The 21,617-nt window shown below is 45.3% G+C and overlaps 1 protein-coding gene across 4 annotated transcripts in view; it reads left to right on the top strand.

Annotated features, from left to right (window-relative positions):
* Nucleotides 1-21,617, top strand: part of ulk1b (unc-51 like autophagy activating kinase 1) — a 104,491-nt gene that overhangs the window by 10,885 nt on the left and 71,989 nt on the right. For all 4 annotated transcript variants that reach the window (XM_078554532.1, XM_078554531.1, XM_078554530.1 and 1 more), the window contains exons 4-6: nt 15,706-15,738; nt 16,152-16,188; nt 20,012-20,185. In XM_078554532.1, the coding sequence (XP_078410658.1) occupies nt 15,706-15,738; nt 16,152-16,188; nt 20,012-20,185 (244 nt within the window). The remainder of the gene's footprint in view (nt 1-15,705; nt 15,739-16,151; nt 16,189-20,011; nt 20,186-21,617) is intronic.

Genomic DNA, 21,617 nt, shown 5'->3' with positions numbered 1-21,617 from the left:
GATATGCCGGGCCATAAGGTTACAGATTGTGGTTTAATACAATTTTGCTGCTGCTGATGGCCCACAGCGCCTCATGGTTGCCCAGTCTTGAGTTGCTAGATCTGTCCGAAATCTATCCCATTTAGCGTTTAGATGGGACTTTGTCTCCATAAGGACTGTGTGGTGTGAGCTCCTACTGATACTGTCATGGACAAATGCATCTGCGGCAGGCAGGTTGGTGAGGATGAGGTCAAGTATGTTTTTTCCTCTTGTTGGTTCCCCCACCACCTGCCGCAGACCTTGACTTGGAAATATATTGCCATTCCTTCACTGCCAATGGGTCAAAATCCTGGAATTCCCTCCCTAATAGCACTGTGGGTGTACCTATACCACATGGACTGCAGCGGTTCAAGAAGACAGCTCACCACCACCTTCTCAAGGGCAACTAGGGATGGGCAATAAATGAGGGCACAGCCAGCGAATCCCACATCCTGTGGATGAATTTTTTTAAAAACCCAGTCTAGCAGTTATGCCCTTTAGGACTCGGCCAGCTCGGTCAGTAGTGGTACTACCGAGCCACTCTTGGTGATGGACATTGAAGTCCCCACCCAGAGTACATTCTGCACCCTTGCCACCTCAGTGCTTCCTCCAAGTGATGTTCAACATGGAGGAGCACTGATTCATCAGCTGAGGGAGGGCGGTACATGGTAATCAGCAGGAGGTTTCCTTGCCCATGTTTGACCTGATGCCATGAGACTTCATGGGGTCCGGAGTCGATGTTGAGGACTCCCAGGGCAACTCCCTCCTGACTGTATACCACTGTGTCACCAGTGGGACAGGACATCCCCAGGGATGGTGATGGTGGCGTCTGGGACATTATCTGTAAGGTATGATTCCATGAGGTGACTATGTCAGGCTGTTGTTTGACTAGTCTGTGAGACAGCTCTCCCAATTTTGGCAGCAGCCCCCAGATGTTAGTAAGGAGGACTTTGCTGGGTCAACAGGGCTGAGTTTGCCATTGTTGTTTCCAGTGCCTAGTTCAATGCCAGGTGGTCCATCCAGTTTCACTCCTTTAGACTTTTTAGCAGTTTGGTACAACTGAGTCTATTGCTAGGCCATTTCAGAGGCAACCACATTGCTGTGGGACTGGAGTCACATGTAGACCAGACCAGGTAAGGATAACAGATTTCCTCCCCTAAAGGACATTAATGAACCAAATGGGTTTTAATGACAATGGTTATCATTAATTCAATAAAATCTGGAATTAAAAGTTTAAACTTTCACTTTCTGCTGTGGTGGGATCCGATCCTGGGTCATTACCCTGGGTCCCTGGATTATTAGTCCAGTGACAATACTGCTCTGCCATCACCTCCTCTTAAGGCCATGAAACTTCTTGAACGGTAAGTTAGCGGATGTTTGACGGGAGGGGTGGTGGTGGGGTTAAGAGTGGCATTGGAGGCAAGTTAACATTGGAGGGAGGTCAGTGAGGGAAGGCGTAGAGGCGAGGGGGCGATTCCATCGAACGGCCAAATGTTTTAGTTTGTTTGCGATCCCATGTTCCTCCATCAGCACCTTACTGACGTGTTGAATACATGCAGCCAATTGGATTGGGGGGGGAGGGTGGGGGGATGATCAGAATGTTCTTAAAATGAAAACTCCAATTAATGCTGGAATTTTATGCCTGTTCAGTCACTGACCAGTTTCTGTGCTGTAAATTCTATGCAATTCAATATTCAGCTGAATGGATGGGTTTACTCCCAGTATTCAGGTAATTAGTATTCTTAATCATTGGCGTGTGTGTACTTTTGAAACCGTACCATAGGAAGATAATCAGTAAGATGATGTTTTGTTCTGTTGGTTCATATTTATTCTCCAGAACCAACTTTTAGGCAGTTCCTACTTGACATTCAGGTCCGATGTTTGGGCTGCCTCTCAATTCTTGCAGGAACTGAATCACAGCTGCATATTTGCACGCTACAGAAATGTTTGTTTTAAAGGAAATATGGCCAGAAAAACTGTATTCGAACTGAACCAAAACCCATACCATCTGCTTTGGGCCTGGTGAGCCTGGCTGTGTTTCATAAAAGAGTCTAACCGTTAAGGGGAAGACGCCGGTGCAGATGCTAACCTCAGGCTGCAGGTGCAGATTGGTTTGCAAATGGAAGCAGGCCTGTAAAGGGTTAATGGGCATTCCACTGTCTGATAAACCAGTGTGGGTGGTCTAACCAGTCCTTCCTTTGATGTTCAAAGATCAGCATGTACGCTCCAGATAGATATATAAATATTTATTGTTCAGTGGTAGCTTCAATTTCATCCATGGGTTATGGTGAATGGGCTGATTGAGATGAGAGATGCCAGTGTTGGGGAATGGCGAGTTTTTTAAAATTTAGTCTTCAGTGGTTAGCACTCTTGCCTCTGAGTCAGAAGGTTGTGGGTTCAAGTCCCACTCCAGAAACCTGAGCACATATTGGTTGAGGGGCCGCCTGAGAGAGGGCCCATCAGAATGGATGCCTGCCCAAAATCTGGCCGTTCGATGGAATCATCCCCCTGTCCTTACTGATCTCCCTCCATGTTCACTCGCCTCCAATGCCACCCTTAAAATCCCGTAACTTACCCTTCATGACGTTTCCAAGCCTTAGCCCCACCTCTGTGGCCCGCCTCTTCTCACTCAGCGGGATTGCGGAGGGTTTCCCAAGCCCGCCCACCCACCCCAATGAAAATCCTGAAAGGTCTGACTTTTGGCCTTTGGCAAGGGGAGGGCTGGCTTTCCCCCAACGCTGCCCCAGTGCCCATTCTCTGGCTGCCCTGTCTCTGTTCCGATACAAACGGAGGCTTAAAAATTCAGGCCTTGGTCAATTCATTTCAGTTAGGACTTTGTATCCAGTAGAGAGCTGGATTCAATCCCACTGCATTTCAGTCGGCCTCAGGTGTAGATTCTGTTCTGGCTTCTTAGCTGGGGTTCAATGCGTAGAAACTTTCTAATTTGCTGGGCCTACACCCTTCTGGCTCTTCATCGCATTGGGGAACTGAGAATTCCTGAGAATCCTACCCTGTAGACTGCACCACTCAACCTCTGCGAGGCTGAATATTACTAAGTGGAATCAAAGCTTTTGCCCAACAGTTGATTTCTCTGATGCAATAACCAAGTATATTTTTTAATGGAATGACAACCCTTGCTGAGTTTAAAGGAACTGTGTGTCACAAACACATCTTAACCAAAGCCTTTTCAATTGAAAAAGCAATCACCCCGTACTGATACTGCAGCTTGTGTGTGAATACTCCCCAAGTATGAACCTGAACTCAGCCACCTACATTGGCTCCCACTTAAAATTCTTACCTTTGTGTTTCATGACCTCACCCCTGCCTATCTCTGTAACCTTCTCCAACCAAATAACCCTCTGAGACCGTGGTGTTCCTCCACTTCTGACCTCTACTGCTCACCCGGTTTTGCTCCACCATCCATGGCCTTGTCTTCAGCTCATAAGTTCCCAAGCTCTGGAATTTCCTCCCTAAATCTTTCTGCCTCTTTCTTCTTGAAGACGTTTCTTAAAACCTACCCCTTTGACCACGCGCCTCGGTGAGTGCAGCTCCAACAATACCCAAGAAGCTCAACACCATCCCAGACAAGGCATATCTTGATTGTCCCAATCCCTTGATTGGGACTCCATCCACAACCTTAAACATTCACTCCCTCCAGCAAATTCAGCAAGACATGGGCAAAAATCTAGGCTTGGGTTTCATCAATGACCTTCCTTTCATCATTAGGTCAGAAGTGGGGATGTTCGCTGATTACACAATGTTCAGCACCATTCACGATGACTCAGATACTGAAGCAGCCCATGTACAACTGCACCAAGACCTGGACAATATCCAGGCTTGGGCTGACAAGTGGCAAGTAACATTCGCGCCACACAAGTGCCAGGCAATGACCATCTCCAACAAGAGAAAATCTAACCATCGCCCCTTGATGATCAATAGTATTACCATCACTGAATCCCCCACTATCAACATCCTGGGGGTTACTATTGACCAAAAACTGAACTTGACTAGCCATATAAATACTCTAGCTAAAGGAGCAGGTCAGAGGCTGGGAATTCTGCAGAGAGTAAATCACATCCTGATTCCCCAAAGCCTGTCCACCATCTACAAGGCACAAGTCAGGAGTGTGATGGAATACTCTCCACTTGCCTAGATGAGTGAAGCTCCCACAACACTGAATAAGCTTGACACTGTCCAGGAAAAAAGCAGCCCGCTTGATTGGCACCATATCCACAAACATTCACTCCCCCCACCACCGACGCACAGTAGCAGCAGTGTGTACCATCTACACGATGCACTGCAGGAATTCACCAAGGCTCCTCAACAGCACCTTCCAAACACATGACAGCTAACCTCTAGAAAGACAAGGGAAGATACATGAGAACACCACCACCTGGAAGTTCCCTTTCAAGTCACTCACCATCTTGACTTGGAAATATATATCGCTGTTCCTTCACTGTCGCTGGGTCAAAATCCTGGAACTCCCTCCCTAACAGCACTGTGGGTGTACCTACACCACATGGACTGCAGCGGTTCAAGAAGGCAGCTCACCACCACCTTCTCAAGGGCAATTAGGGATGGGCAATAAATTCTGGCCTAGCGACCCTTGCCCACATTCTTTGAAAGTATTTTTTTTAAAAATCAATCATTGGCATTAGGATTTTCATGTGGCTCGGTGTTAAATTTAGTTTGTTAGTTGCTCTTGTGAAGCAGGACCCTAAAGGCACAAAATGTAAAATGTTGATAAGTCTTGTGTAAAATACTCAAAGACTGATGCTTAATTCCACCTTCTTGAAAGTCATAGCTCAAAGCTTTGGCATTTTTTCCATTGCCCAAGATTGCAACTCATAGAGGCCTACAGCACAGAAAAAGGCCCTTCGGCCCATCGAGTCTGCGCAGGTCAAACAAGTACCTAACTATTCTAATCCCATTTTCCAGCACTAGGCCCCACCGCAAGTACACATCCAAATACTTCTTAAATGTTATGAGGATTTCTACCTCTACCACCCTTTCAGGCAGTGAGCTCCAGATTCCCACCACCCTCTGGCTGAAAAAATTCTTCCTCACATCCCCTCTAAAACTCCTGTCCCTTACCTTAAGCCTATGCCCCCTGGTTATTGATCCCTCCACCAAGGGGAAAAGTTCCTTCCTGTCTACCCTATCTATGCCCCTCATAATTTTATACACCTCAATCATGTCCCCCCTCAATCTCCTCTGCTCCAGGGGAAATAACCCCAGTCTATCCAATCTCTCCTCATAACTAAAACTCTCCAGCCCAGGCAACATCCTTACTCATCCACTGTTAACTCCTGAAAGTAAATCTAGGCTACAAGAGATGTTTTGATTCCATTTGGGACTGAGGTTTTCTTTGTTTACTTCTAAACTTAATAGAAGTATATTCTAAGCAGACTGTGATTGGCCTGGTTTCCTCTTGCACTGAATTTCTCCTTTAAGCTGTTCTAATGCAGAAAAGCTTAAGATGTGATTATACTGGTAGCCATCTGTGTGTCTCCCCTGTAATGGTTTACAGTTGTTCTTTTATTCAGTTGGTCAATAATTTGTCACATGCATAACACAAAATAGTTAATCTACACCAATAAAAAATGACTTTGATTTGGTTTTAAAATGCAATCATTTGCTTTTTTTTATGCTTTCCCTGCCCTGACTAGGGGCCATTGAAAGTTCAGAGACAGTTAGTGCTTTATCAGAGGTTTGTGATTGTTCATTTGAGGGAGGATTATAGCTGGCAAGAACCCCTGTGTCTAACTCGACTCACAGTTGCCCATCTTTGACTTTCTTAAAATCCATTTTATGGGATGTGGGCATCGCTGGCGAGGCCGGCATTTATTGCCCATGCCTAATTGCCCTTGAGAAGGTGGTGGTGAGCTTGAATTCCTTTGACCTTTTTTCGATTGCTTAGGCCATAGGCTTTCGACCTAGGCTGGTAGTGAGGTGAGTCTGAGACCCTAGGGTCCGGGGAATGTTGGTGGGAGGTGGTCAGTAGTCCATGTAATCATGACAAGGGGGCCAAGCCACTCGATTTCAGCCCACCTGTCAAATCTCTGTATTCACGCACTAATTAATGCACTTGGAATTTTCTAAACAGGGGCAGATCTTGTGTCCCTGCCTCTGAGCCAGAAACCCTGGGGTTCGAGTCCCAGCCAAGGACTTGATGACCAAGGAAGGTGCATTCACAATATGACCAAACAGGTTGATTATCAACCTGCAAATCCTTCTAACATGCCTATGGCAGGTGGTAAGAGCGGCAAGAGATTCTCTCGGTCAGTCATACTAGATGTTGAATGATGCCCCTCAAGCTATAGGGTCTGACTTCAGGCTGGTGACCTGTTCCAGGAAAAAGCAGCTATGGAAAACAGGCATAAGTGTCTGATTCATCTGCCTCTAGACACAGGAAGTCTTCTAGGTGTTAAGAATTTTCTAAGTAGACCAGCTGTATAACAAACAGGAACAGTATCTCTAGCCAATTTCCCCCTAGTAACCCAGCAACACTAAAGTTGCAGCAACCCCATCATTGCCTGGCTGGGGGCAACCAACTGGGCTCTGGGGGAGGGAGGGAAGGGGTCATTTCCTGGTCAAGTTTGGTTTGGTTTCATGTGCCTCATCTACTGATTAAACAGACTCACTTGAAATGTCTTGTGTTTGATGTTGTAATTTGGTCTTGCAATTGTTATTTTGTAATTGTGCACATTACAATGAGAAGATCTTTTCAATCGCGAGTAAAAGAAAGAACTTGCATTTCTATAGTGCCTTTCATGACCTCAGGACATCCCAAAGTGCTTTACAGCCAATGAAGTATTTTTGAAGTGTTGTCATTGTTGTAATGTAGGAAACATGGCTGCCAAATTTGCACACAGCAAGATCCCACAAACAGCAATGTGTTAATTATTGGAAACAGTGGCACACTGGTTATGTTACTGGACTGGTCATCCAGACTAGTGATCCGGAGACATGAGTTCAAATTCCACTGTGGCATCTGGAGAATTTAAATTCAGTTGCTAAATAAATCTGGAATAAAAATCTAGTCTCAGTAATGGTGACCATGAAAATACCAGTTTGTTGTAAAATCCCATCTGGTTCACTAGTGCTAGTGCCCGTTTGGGAAGGAAATCTGCTGTCCTTACCTGGTCTGATCTACATGTGACTCCAGACCCACAGCAATGTGGTTGACTCTTAACTTGCCCTCTGAAATGGCCTAGCAAGGCACTCAGTTAAGGGCGGTTGGGGATGGGCAATAAATACCGGCCTTGCCAGTCATGTCCTTGTCCTGTGAATAATAAAAAAAGGTGACCAGGTCATCGGTTCTTAGTGATGTTTGTTGAGGGTTGAATATTGATGGGAGTGTCAGCCTCGGTTTTGTGCTCGGGTTTCAGGAGTGGGATTTGAACCCGCAACCTTCTGATTCAGAGGCAAGAGTGCTATCTATCCACTGTTTTCTGTCAGTCTACGGTGGATTCTAGAGGCCATGCGAAGAGGGTGACAGCAAACATGCAGACGCTGTGTTTACTTAACATTTTCGGACCTCATTAGCTCATGCACTGAAGAAGATCTTTGTCCATGAGTTGGTCACACTGGCAAGCTGTTTATCCATCCACCTCCTGCCTTCAGCAGAAGAAACGCTCTCTGTTTGAGAATGGAGCAGATGGTTTGTGCGCAATGTTCAGCCGAACAATGGCCTTGTATTTTATCTTTCACTGGCAACAGGCAAGGGAGCTGCACACCGACTGCTGAATGGGACATATCAACAGGTGCTGAACCAGCTGAACAGCTAAAGAGAGGGTAATTCTACCCTTCCCCCCACCACTGCAGTACCACATTCCCCTCCCCTTCCTTCCCTTGTCTGACAGCAGATTTGCTTACAAGTGGATAAGCCCCAACACAGTCAATTGCACTGGGATAATCAAATCAATAGCAGCCCCCTGATGATCAAGATCTCTTTTCAATAAGATGAATTAAATTCTTATTAATCATATTTCCCTCTGCAGCTAATATTTGTACTGCCTCCCACACCTCCACTGGCTAGCTAAGACAAGCAGCTAATATAAACCTGCATTTATATCGCAACTTTAATATGATTAAAAAAATCTCCGAGGTGCGCCCCAGGAGTGGTATCGAACAAAATAAGCACATAAGGAGATATGAGGACAGGCGACCAAAAGAGATAGGTTGAAGGCCTGAGAGGCGGAGAGGTTTAAGAAGTGAATTCTAGGGCTTGGGGCCCAGGCAGCTGAAATGGCTGCCAACAACGGAGTGATTAAAATTTGGGAACGTCCAAGGGGCCGGTATTGCAGGGGTGCAAAGATCTCGGAGGGCGGTAGGGGCTGGAGGAGGTTACAGAGATGGGGGTGGGGCGGAGGGATTTGAAAACAAGGACGAGAATTTTAAAATCAAGCAACAGGAACTTTGTGGGTTGGTGCGTTCTCTAAGTTTCCAGTGGGTGGTGGATACTGATGGAACTCTGGTTTTCAAAGGCAATTGGATAAGCACCTGAAGAGAAAAAGTTGTAGGGCTATGAGGAAAGAGTGGGACAAGCTAAATTGCTCTCTTACAGAGAGCTGGCATGGACTCAAAAAGCCAAATGTGTTGTAACCATTCTATGATTCTAGGTCAGGGTGTGAGTGGAATGAGCAAAGTGTCTTTGAGAGAGATGATACATTGTATAAGCACAGGTCCATTCTCTCTTGTTGTGCTACTCTGCATTGCGCAGTGAGATCTGCTTACAGGTTGGAAACAGAAAGATTTATGGTCCAGGGTAAGGCCATTTGGCCCATCTGCCTCTGCTGGCTGAAAAAGAGCTGTCTAGTCTAATCCCACCTTCCAAATCTGGATCCATAGATTTGTAGGCTAGGTCACCTCAAGCGTATATCAATGAGAGGTTTCTGCCTCTACCAGCCTTTCAGGTAGTGAGTTCCAGACCCCCACCACCCTCTGGGTGAAAACGATTACTTCTCAACTGTCCTCTAATTCTAAGATAAAAGCAAAAAACTGTGGATGCTGGAAATCGAAAACAAAAACAAAAATACCTGGAAAAACTCAGCAGGTCTGGCAGCATCTGTGGAAGGGAGCACAGTTAACGTTTCGAGTCCGCATGACGCTTCAACAGAACGCGTTCTGTTGAAGAGTCATGCAGACTCGAAACGTTAACTGTGCTCCCTTCCACAGATGCTGCCAGACCTGCTGAGTTTTTCCAGGTATTTTAGTTTTTGTCCTCTAATCCTTCTGCCAATCTATCTAAGTCTACGTCTCCTGGTTATTGACCTCTCTGCTAAGAGAAGACGCTTCCTTCCGGAGTTCTTTTGTTTGGTAAAGACATTGCCCTGAGGAATGAGTCAGTGAGTGACTGTCACTGGTTATGTTTAGCTGATTCATTATTCTTGTATTTAAATGTCACTTACCAAGGCAACAGAACCCACTGTTAAATTTGATAGCTTTGCTGTGTAGATTGTCTTATTTGCAGTTCTTTGCCCTGGGCAGCCTGTGACAGGAGCGTGAGTGTGAAATTCAGTTCAGCGCCTCTGTTAATTAACATTAATTAATTTTGAAGGCCAAAATATTAGGTATACTAATCTCAATGCTTGCAGCCCTGACCTACTTATAATAATAGACGCAGGAGGATGACATTCAGCCCCTCGAGCAGGCTCTGCTATTCAGTTAGATCGTGGTTGATCTCTACCTCAAATCCATCCCTTACCCAAGAAACAAATCTATCAGCCTCAGTTGTGAAAGCTGCCATCAGCCCCCAGCATCCACAACCTTTTTTTTTGAGAGAGAGTTCCGGGTTTCTACTGATATCTCATCCACATTGTAGCTCCTTACACTCGTAGCCACACTGAACTGTTGGCCTGTTTTATGTGCCAGGTGTTGCTTTACATTGGGCAGGATAAATGGGATTATCGGCCGTTATTAGGACTCAAATCCTTGACATCTTGAACAACATCCGTTCCAATCACCCTGATAACTTCAGTTATGTAGCTGTGTTTCATCGATGCTGCTGGTTTTTTATTGAGGTAGTTATATAGGTATATAGGTAGTTAAATTGCTAACCTGAGTTTGCTTCTATGTAGAATTAAACAGAATGTAAAGCACAGAAACAGGCCATTCGGCCCAACTAGTCAGTGTTAGCGTTTACACTCCATAGGTGGCTCTTCCCTTTCCATCTACCTCATCCCAGCCACGAAACAATAAGTGGTTTGTTCATTTGTCTGTGTTTTTAGAAGAATGCTAATCACCATTGGGTTGGAAAATGCTTTGATCTCCTGTAAGATGGCCCATTGTTTACATTTTTGTTTTGCAAACAGCTAAAAGAGCGTTTATTAAAAGAACACAGGCCTAATATCTTTCAGGGAAGGAAATCAGCTGTCCTATACTGGTTTGGCTTATATGTGACTCCAGACCCACAGCAATGCAATTGAATATAAGTGGCCTGTGGAGGCCTCTTGGTGTCCTTCAAGAAGGTGTCTCACCACCACCTTCTCGAGGGCATTTAGAGATGTGCGGTAAATGCTAGCCTTGCCAATGTTGGCCACGTCCCATGAATAAATTAAAAAAAGACTCCAAGGAAAGTAGTCTGGCTTTTGGGAGCTGTATGTTGAGCAGGTAGTCGGCTTGATAAAGGTGGTGAAAAGAGGGACATTTCCCCTTGAAATATGAAGTAAACTGATTCACCAAATTGGATAGCATTATGTGTTCATTATTTTTATATCATTACGTGAAGCCAAGTTATACTAACTTGAATTAAGCAAATCCAATTGTACTTATTGCTGTGCACATTTACACCTTAAGAACATAAGGAGTAGAAGGTGGACTAGACCATTCAGCCCTTGAACCTGTTCCGCCATTCATTATGAACATGACCAATCTTCTGCCTCGAATTCACTTTCCCACCCTATTCCCATATCCCTTGATTCCCTTAGTGTCTAAAAATCTGTTGACCTTTATCTTAAATGTACTCAATGACTGAGCACCCACAGATCTCTGGGGTAGAGAATTTCAAAGATTCATAACCCTCTGAGTGAAGAAATTTCTCCTCATCTCAGCACAAAATGGACGACCCCTTGTTCTGAGGCACTGCCCTCGTGATCTGGACCCTCCAGCCAGGGGCAAATGACCTCTCAGCATTTCCACGAATTAAGCAGCTTAATGATTCAAACCAGTCTTCATCTCACCTAGTTTAACTTATCTACACTTGCAGAGATCGAGCATCCATCCAGTCTTTGAATGGGCACTCTATTGTTAGGACCCTCTGTTAGGCTCTCAATTAATTGCTTGTAGGGTGGGTGTGAGTAAACTCCTATAAAATAAAGGGGTTTGGCTGCACCAGCTGAACCCTGGAAGATACCTGCAGCAGACCTCATTTGATAGCAGTCGCCATTAGCCCTCCAAAATCGCCCTGCCCTCCTGCCCCATTCAAACGGAACTTTCCAGTGGATCACTGCATAGCAAATGGGAGCAGGAATCACAGCTACCAATGCTTCTCTATCTCTCTTTCACCAATATCTTTCACCTGTAGCAATCGGATTGCGAACCTGCTTGATAATCATTATTCTGCATTGACCTGCTGGTACTGCTTTGGATGGCTCACAACAGCAGCAACCCATTGCATTCATCTTCCTTGTTTTCAAAGCACTTTGTGGCCTCGACCCTCCCTATCTCTGTAACCTCCTCCAGCCCCTACACCCAAATGCAGCAGGACCTGGACAATATCCAGGCTTGGGCTGACAGGTGGCAAGTAACATTCACGCCACACAACTGCCAGGCAATGACCATCTCCAACAAGAGAGAATCTAACCATCGCCCCTTGATGTTCAATGGCATTACCATCGCTGAATCCCCCACTATCAACATCCTGGGGGTTACCATTGACCAGAAACTGAACTGGACTAGCCATATAAATATTGTGGCTACAAGAGCAGGTCAGAGGCTAGGAATCCTGCAGTGAGTAACTCAACTCCTGATTCCCCAAAGCCTGTCCACCATCTACAAGACACAAGTCAGGAGTGTGATGGAATACTCCCCACTTGCCTGGATGAGTGCGGCTCCCACAACACTCAAGAAGTTTGACACCATCCAGGACAAAGCAGTCCGCTTGATTGGCACCCCATCCACAAATATTCGCTCCCTCCACCACAGACGCACAGTAGCAATAGTGTGTACCATCTACAAGATGCATTGCAGGAATTCACCATGGCTCCTTAGACAGCACCTTCCAAACCCATGACCACTACCATCTAAAAGGACAAGAGTAGCAGATAGATGGGAACACCACCACCTGGAAGTTCCCCTCCAAGTCACTCACCATCCTGACTTGGAAATATATCGCTGTTCCTTCACTGTCGCTGGGTCAAAATCCAGGAACTCCCTCCCTAACAGTACTGTGGGTGTACCTACACCATATGGACTGCAGCAGTTCAAGAAGGCAGCTCACCACCACCTTCTCAAGGGCAATTAGGGACAGGCAATAATTGCTGGCCCATCCAGTGAAGCCCACATCCCATGAATGAATTTTTAAAAAACCCTCCCTATCTCTGTAACTTCCTCCAGCCCCCCACAACCCTCCAGCATACCTGCCCTTTTCCAATTCAGGCCTCTCACATTTCCCAGATTTCCATTGCTGTTCAATTGGCGGACGTATCTTCAGCTGCCTGGGGCATGAGCTCTGGAATTCCCTTCCTAAACCTCTATACCCCTTTCCTCTCCTTAAGGGTGCTCCTTAATACCTACGTCTTGACCAAACCTTTGGTCACCTGTCCCAATATATCCCCTTACATTGCTTGATAACAAACATTTGTCAGATAATCACTCCTGTGAAATGACTTGAGCCATTTTGCTAGATTAAAAGGTGCCATATAAATGCAAGTTGTTAATACAAGTCCAATCCTCTGATTCCCATCCCCTCTATAAAGTATCTAGTGGTTAATAACAGCTGAGTCCAGAGAGTACAGTTTGACCTTCCATTGTACTTTCCGTGCAGAGTCTAGTCTAGGCTGGGCTGTGTACATATTTAGATAAGTTAATACTGCTAAAGTTTATTATAAATGGCCCTGTTTATTACTGGCTCTATCTGAAGTCTGATAATTAGTTCATCATGTGCTGGTCTGCTCGAGTGCAAGATTTTTCTTTACCTTAAACCCCTTGGGGAAGGATTTGCTTTGGTAGCCGTATTGACATTGGGGGGAGGTGGGGGGTGGAAATCATCCCCTCTACTTCTGTTTATCTAGACTGACATCTGTTACAGTAGGTGAACATTGTGTAGATTAGTGTTTGTCCAACAAAAATCACTGATGAGTTACATACAGAGCTACATTAAACCGTTTTTAGCTGCAAGAATTAATTTTAATAGAAAACACCTCATAGACAAAGTAGATATTTACTTCACACACACACACACACACACACACATCTATTAACAAACACCACCACTCAGTAACCAAGGAAGTAAAATATTTGCAATGATCAAAATGATTTTTCTTGTATCATTTTAAAACAAACACACAAAAAGGTTAAAGTTCAAGTTCATGCATTTATTGAAATCACGTGACCTAATAATGGTGTCTGTTTTTCATATTTTCTTTACCAATCAGCAATACAATTAACCCTGTCTGGCAGCCGGTTAACACTGGGGTTAAAGGGACCTTTAACCTATATTACAGACAATGGCTACGGACTAACAAACCCCACACAGTCAGCAGAATCACCAGAGATAAACTTAAGTTCCACCGCAATGGGGTCATGGGGCAGAATGTTGTTGAGGCATCAGGGGATTTTGCCTGCTGACTGGGGAGCCAGTGAGATACCGGTTTTTGGGAAGGCCAGCTGAATCACAAGCTGATCGGGCAGCGGCAAGGCCGCGGGCGGGAATTCCCCTGGAATCAAGATCCCTGGGGGCCAATCAGAGGGCGGCAGCTCCTGTGCTCAGTAGCGCCACCGGGGAGGCCGTGGCTGCTGCCAGAAGGACAGGCACTTGAGTCCTAGGATCACCTGAGTGATGCAGGCCACAGGTGAGTAATGTGGGATGGGTTGGGGTGGGGTGAGGTGGGCAGGAGGGATCAGAAGCAAGTCAGGAGATGGCTCTCAGCAGCGCCCCCCACCCCGATATCCAGTCCCTTGATCAGGCATTGAGTGCCTTTGATTGAGGGAAACCATCCACCTCCAACTCCATGGTGTGACAAGTGGCCCAAACTGTTTAACTTGTTGTGCACGCTACATGGTGACAGCCCTGCTTGCAACTGGGCTAATACCGGCTGTGGTGAGCTGAGACCCTTAAGTGATCGTTAATTGGCCTCTTAAAGGCCTCAATAGACGGGGCAGGAAGGTTGACCATGGGCCTTCGACAGAACTTAATTCTGGTGGAGATGGGAAGCCTCCAGCCGGTTTCTAGTATGCCACCATCCCGCTGAAGTAAATGTCCTTCCTGCCTCCAGGCTTGCCATCAGCAAGAGCAGAAAATTCCGCCCATGTTCTTGAACAGACTTCCCCAGCTCTCACTGGTTCACGTTGAGTTGAATTGAGCAGGCTCTGGTCTTATGCCTTGACATAAGGAGGGCATCACACCTGTCAACGCACAGGCATGTGGGATGGGACCAGCGCATGTGCTACCACCATGACATGGTACTTTTACATCAGTAACTTCCATTGCGTAGGGCTGCAGATCTCAGTGGATACGTCTTGCATGTTGGCAAGGAAGAATGGAGTCAGTCCTTGTTGGCGCCACAAAGGCAGTACCTCATGTGAGCGAGTGTATTGACTAATGCATGTGCAGTGGTTCAGTCCACATGGACACTCTCGAGATCCTTGCAATTTATTTGGGAGCTGGCATTGCATGTAACCAGGGAATGGTAAATGGTTATGCTCCCGGACTGGTAATCCAGAGAACTGGGTGAATAATCCTTGACATGAGTTTATAATCACTGAATGGCAACTGGGGACTTTAAATTCAATTAATTAAGTAAAATCTGGAATATAAAGCTAGTATCAGTAATGATGAATATGAAACTACCAGATTGGTGAACCAGATGGGATTTTATGCCGAGACTCCAGACCCAGAGTATTGTGGTTGACTCTTAACTGTCCTCTGAAGTGGCCTAGCAAGACATTCAGTGAGCGGCTCACCATCATCCTCTCAAGGGTAATTAGCGATGGGCAATAAATGCTGATCTTACCAGCGACTAACCTCATCCGCTGAATGAATTAATAAAAAAGCTTAGCTGAGGGAGTGGACAGATAGCCGATGATACAAGCTGATTAATAACCCAATACAAGTCCATCACTGCAACAAGGGAGGGGCCAAAAGTTGTGGCAAAGAATTGAATGATTTAAACCTCCTTGTAAACTTTATTTGACTGTAAATTATCTGTGACACTGTCCAAGGTTATTTGATAAATGCAAATTTTTTCTCTGCACAAAATTGTCGCAGGGTTGAGAGAGGAAAAAAACTTCAGAAGTTAACTCCATGGAACCAGCCTGGTGGTCAGAATGTGTAACTACATTGTGACAGTTGACATAGCAATGATGAATGGTAAATGTTGACATAGCAGCTTACAATGGGAAATATTCAAAGAGAAAGATCATAAAATCATAGCAACAGGAAATAAGGTCCGTGGACCAGTGGTTAGCAAGAGTGTAATGTATCAAAATGCTATTATTTCTAATTGTCATCTTTCCATTTTACAGGAAGTGGCAAACTCTGTCTATCTGGTGATGGAGGTGAGTTATCCAACATGCTTTGGGCTACCCGGTGGGTTAAATGTCATGAATTCTTGCTTTCAGGTTACAGCTGCCCATGCCAGAAGCAGATGTTATGAATCAGAGTGCAATCTCCAGGTTTAGGGAAAAGCATGTGTGGTGCCCCAACTCTCCCTGAACTCCCAGGCTACGTTCCTGCCACACAATGTTTGCTGATGTCAGCGGGGTCCGATTTATTGTACCTGGCTTGCAGTTTCGCGTGAGCAGAAGCTTGCGGCAGCCGAGATTCCTTTCCAACTGATTACAGACTGGGTTTGCCTGGTCTGATCTATTTTTACGTTACACTGCAACTGATAACCCATTTTAGATTGTGTCACATACAATTGGACAATGTAACTTGACTAACTCACCGTCTGTGTTTTTGTGTTTTCCAGTACTGTAATGGTGGTGACCTTGCTGATTATCTCCATTGTAAGTCTGCAATAAAGATGGCTTTGTAGAGTGGTAGAAAATAATGATGCTACTGATTGGCCAGCTGTAGAAACGATTACATCTGGCTGTATTTACTCAGCACAGTGCAAATAGAGTTCATCATTGCGTGTGACTGATAGTGTCACTTGTATATTTATCTCCTGAACGAGATAGATAGAAAGAAACAAAGACCTTTCATGCCCTCATGGTGTCCCAAGTTGCTTTACAGCCAGTGAAGTACATTTGAAGTGTTTACATTGCTGTAATGTGGGAAACATGCACAGCAAATTCCCATAAAGAGCAAGGTTTGCTGCAAAACAAAAATAAAAATACCTGGAAAAACTCCACTGATCTGACAGCATCTGCGGAGAGGAACACAGTTAACATTTCGAGTCCGTATGACTCTTCAACAGAACTAAGGAAAAATAGAAAAGAGGTGAAATATAAGCTGGTTTAAGGGGTGGGGGGGATGGCACCAGTAGAGCTGGATAGAGGGCCAGTGGAGATAGACAAAAGGACAAAGAGGTGTTGACGGTAGTGATATTATCTAAGGAATGTGCTAATAGGTGACATTAAGGGTAGAAAGCAGGACGAGCAAGGGACAGATAGCCCTAGTGGGGGTGGGGTGGGGGGAAGGGATTGAAATAGGCTAAAAGGTAGAGATAAAACAATGGATGGAAATACATTTAAAAATAATGGAAATAGATGGGAAAAGAAAAATCTATATAAATTATTGGAAAAAAGGGGGATTGGAAAGGGGGTGGGGATGGAGGAGAGAGTTCATGATCTAAAGTTGTTGAATTCAATATTCAGTCCGGAAGGCTGTAAAGTGCCTAGTCGGAAGATGAGGTGCTGTTCCTCCAGTTTACGTTGAGCTTCACTGGAACAATGCAGTAGGCCAAGGACGGACATGTGGGCATGACAGCAGGGTGGTGTGTTGAAATGGCAAGCGACAGGGAGGTCTGGGTCATGCTTCCTCATTGGTTTGCTGCCTCATTGATACAGTCCATATGGTGTAGGTACATCCACAGTGCTGAAGGAAGGGAGTTCCAGGATTTTGACCCAGCGACAGTGAAGTCAGGATAGTGAGTGGCTTGGAGGGGAACTTGCAGGTGGTGATGTTCCCATGCATCTACTGCCCTTGTCCTTTGAGGTGGTAGAGGTCATGTGTTTGGAAGGTACTGTTGAAGTGAGTTCCTGCAGTGCACCTTGTAAATGGTTTATGGTACACACACTGCTGCTACTGTGCGTCGGTGGTGGAGGGATTGAATGTTTGTGGATGTGGTGCCAACCAAGCAGGCTGCATTGTCCTGGATGGTGTCGAGCTTCTTGAGTGTTGTTGGAGCTGCACTCATCCAGGCAAGTGGGGAATAGTCCATCACACTCTTGACTTGTGCCATGTAGATTGTGGACAGGCTTTGGGGAGTCAGGATATGAGTTACTTTCTGCAGAATTCACAGCTTCTGACCTGCTCTTGTAGCTAAGATATTAATATGGTTGGATAAGTTCAGTTCCTGTCAATGGTAACTCCCAGGATGTTGATAGTGGAGCATGCAGTGATGGTAATGCTATTTAATGTCAAGGGGCGATGGTTAGACTCTCTCTTGTTGGGGATGGTCATTGCCTGGCACTTGTGTGGCACGAATGTTACTTGCCACTTGTCAGCCCAAGCTCGAATGTCATCCAGGTCCTGCCACAGGTAGATATGAAGTTCTTCAGTATTGGAGGAGTTGTAAATGGTGTAGAGCACTGTACAATAATCAATGAACATCCCCACTTCTGACCTTATGATGGAAGAAAGGTCAGTGATGGTTGGGCCCAGGACACTACTCTGAGGAACTCCTGCAGTGATGTTCTGGAGCTGAGATGATTGGCGTCCAACAATCACAACCACCTTCCTTTGTGCTGGATATGACTTCAGCTGAGATCCCATGGGACCATTTTGAAGAGGAGCAGGGGAGTTCTCCCCAGTGCCCTGGGGCCAATATTTATTCGTCTCACAACATTAATAAAATGGGTGAATTGTCATTATCACATTTGTGGGAGTTTGCTGTGTGAAAATTGTCTGTCATATTTCCTAAACTTCAAGAATGACTACAATCCAAACAAATCAATTGACGTGTGAAGCATTGTGGGACAGCCTGAGGCCATGAAAGGCAGTATATAAGTGCAAGTCCTTTCTTTCAAAGGTAAGGCACTATCTATATCTCTAGAGTCCTTGAGAAGTTACATGGAGCGCTCAAGACAAGTTCTGTCTCTTCAGTGTTAAGTAAAGCTACAGGATTTCTAGAATGTGCTGATTGGCTGGATGTTCTAATGCTGGTGTTCTGTATAGGTTGGGGCGGTGGTGGTGGAGTGATATTGTCACTGGAGGGTATTCCAGAGATCCAGGGTAATGCTCTGGGAAACAAAAACAGGAAATGCTGGAAAAACTCAGCAGGTCTGACAGCATCTGTGGAGCGAGAAACAGAGTTAACGTTTCAAGTCTGTATGACCAGCTCTGAAGAAGGGTCATGCAGACTCCAAAACGTTAACCTTGTTTCTCTCTCCACAGATGCTGTCAGACCTGCTGAGTTTTTCCAGCATTTCCTGTTTTTGTTTCAGATTTCCAGCATCCACAGTATTTTGCTTTTTTCTTAATGCTCTGGGGGACCTGGGTTCGAATCCCACCACAGCAGATGGTGAAATTGGAAATCAATAAAAATCTGTAATTGAAAGTCTAATGGTGACCACAAAACCCATTGTCGACTGTTGTAAAAACCCATCTGGTTCACTAATGTCCTTTAGGGAAGGAAATCTGCCGTCCTTACCTGGTCTGGCCTACATGTGACTCCAGACCCACAGTAATGTGGTTAGCTCTTAAAATGCCCTCTGAACTAGGGCAATTAGGGATGGGCAATAAATGCTGGTCTAGTCAGCGATGCCCATGTCCCATGAACAAATGAAAAAAAAAGGTTAGTAGACCTCGTATTCACTGGTGCTTCTTAAATATTACATGATCAGAGAAGCCCCTGTGGTGAGGGCAGCTTAATGCCCTCTGTATGCCCTCTTAATCTGTATGTAGACAGAACTGACTCAAACACAGGCAGTGATTTTCAATGGACCAGTCGATTTGTACTTAAATCCTTTGCTAGCCTGTTTCCAATATGTAACCTCCTTTGTGACAGGGTACTTTAAAAGCTTTCCCCTCCCCACCCCCCCAGGGAACAGGGTACGGTCCATTTTCACATTTTTGTAACTTTACTGCTTTCAACTTGTATCCATTTAACCTCGTCACTTACTGTAGGAGTTAGACAGAAAGAAAACCTTAAACAGACCATCACACAGTATTGATAGTCCACTCAGTTTGTTTGGTGTTCAGCCACAGAGAATTGACCACTTGATAAAAAAAATTATTGTGCACATCGATTGTTCTCTGGGATTCTTTCTTTATAAAGATAAATTGGTGTCTCAGTTTATAACATGGCTGAATTGAAGAGTTGCTTTGCGTGGTTGGATGTGTAAGGTGAAGACAGGAGACTGCATGCAGAGTAAATGCGCAGTGTCACAGTGTGAACGAGGACCCTGCTTTGGGGCCTTGCCGATTGCAGGTTAGTACTTTTACATAAAGCACTCGGCCCAATGGTTACAAAGGGATGGTCAGTACGTGCACTCCGATAGGATTAGAGGTTGATTAGGAAGCCAATGACAGCGCATTCTCAGAGCACAGCACCCTGAATCCCAGTCACTCGATTCACCAGCTGCAGTACGTTTTTCCGATAAGAGAGAACACGTCTCCGAGTTAAACCAAAAGCTGGTGCCTGACCTCATGTTTACTTTCCAGCGAAGGGGACCCTCAGCGAGGACACCATCCGACTTTTCCTGCAGCAGATAGCGGGGGCCATGAAGATGTTGCACAGCAAAGGGGTCATCCACCGTGACCTGAAACCACAGAACATCCTACTGTCCTGCATCGGAGGCCGTAAATCCAACCCCAACAATATCCGCATCAAGATAGGTGAGAGTCCAGGCCGGCTGTGGGGACCCTCCACGTATGTTGCTGTGGGATGGGTCCCTCTCGGACACACTATCCCCATGATTGTACTGTTTAACTTTGCAGGGGGCGTGGGCAAAGAACAGGGCCAGTGGGATTATTTGGACAGCTCCTTCAAAGAGCTGGTATAAACATGACTGGCCGAATGGTCTCCTTCTGCGCTCTATCATTCTATGAATAACTTGGCTTTTAGAATAAGGCACATAACAGCTTGAGTATATTGGGGGGAAAACCTTGCATTTATACAACATTGTATCATATTCCCAAAGGGCTTTACCTAAAATTACATAGAATACACAGCACAAGAACAGGCCATTTGGCCCAGCCAGTCCATTCCAGTGTTCATGCTTCACTCGAGCTTTCTCGCATCCTTCCTCATCAAACTCTATCACCGTACCCGCTGTTCCCTTCTCCACCATGTACTTATCCAGCTTCCTCTTCAATGCATCAATACCATTCACCTCAACCACTCCCTGTGGTAGCGAGTTCCACATTCTCACATTCTCTGGGTAAAGAAGTTTCTTCTGAATTCCCTATGGGGTTTCTTGGGGACTGTCTTATATTGACGGCCTCTAGTTCTGCTCTTCCCCGCAAGGGGAAACATTCCCTCTGTATCCACTCAATCAAAACCTTTCAAATTTTAAAGATCTGTATTAAGCCACCCCTCAGCTGAACGAAATAATATCTGGCTTGGCATCCAATGAATTACTTGGCATTCACTGTTGTCACATAGACAAATGCAGCAGCCATTTTGCACATAAAACTTGCATTTCCGTAGCTCTTTTCCTCACAGGAAAACCATCCCAAAGTGCTTAGCCCAAAATGAGATGAATGAGCAATTAATCTGTGCAGCTATTTGAAGGAGAAATGTTGGCCAGCACACTGGGAGAGCTCTCATTTCTTTGTCAGTGGATGCCGTGGGATCTTTACGCCCACCTGAACAGATGAGGACACGGTTTCTGAAGGTTTATTTGAGTTTCCCTTAAAACGATCTCTAGTTTGTTTTAAGAAAAAACAAAACAAAAGGATTTGGTTGCCAAATGGTTCCTATGGGGATTCTCCTCTGGGAGGAAGAGGATGAGGAACATCCTGGGAAAGCCGGGTCCTTTGTCGTTTAGAGCACTTTGATCAAAGCGCCTCTGGACTCGAGGGAATAGAAGCCAAGTTTATGCAATCTGCCATCATAATTTAACATTTTAACCTCAATATTATTCTGGTGAATTTGCAAGGCCAATATCTCCTTCCTGCACTGTGATGTCCAGAACTGAACACAGTTACTCTGTGGGGGGCCTGACCAAAACTCTGGACAGCTGAAAAATTATTTCCTCTGCTTTGTATTCCAGCACCCTCATGATAAAGGCCATCAATGCATTAGTCTTCCCAGCGATCTACACTC

Source organism: Cetorhinus maximus, chromosome 12, assembly GCF_964194155.1.
Source record: "Cetorhinus maximus chromosome 12, sCetMax3.hap1.1, whole genome shotgun sequence".
Classification (NCBI taxonomy): Eukaryota; Metazoa; Chordata; class Chondrichthyes; order Lamniformes; family Cetorhinidae; genus Cetorhinus; species Cetorhinus maximus.
Note: the sequence above shows the minus strand (reverse complement) of the source record. Positions and strands in the feature narration are given on the sequence as shown.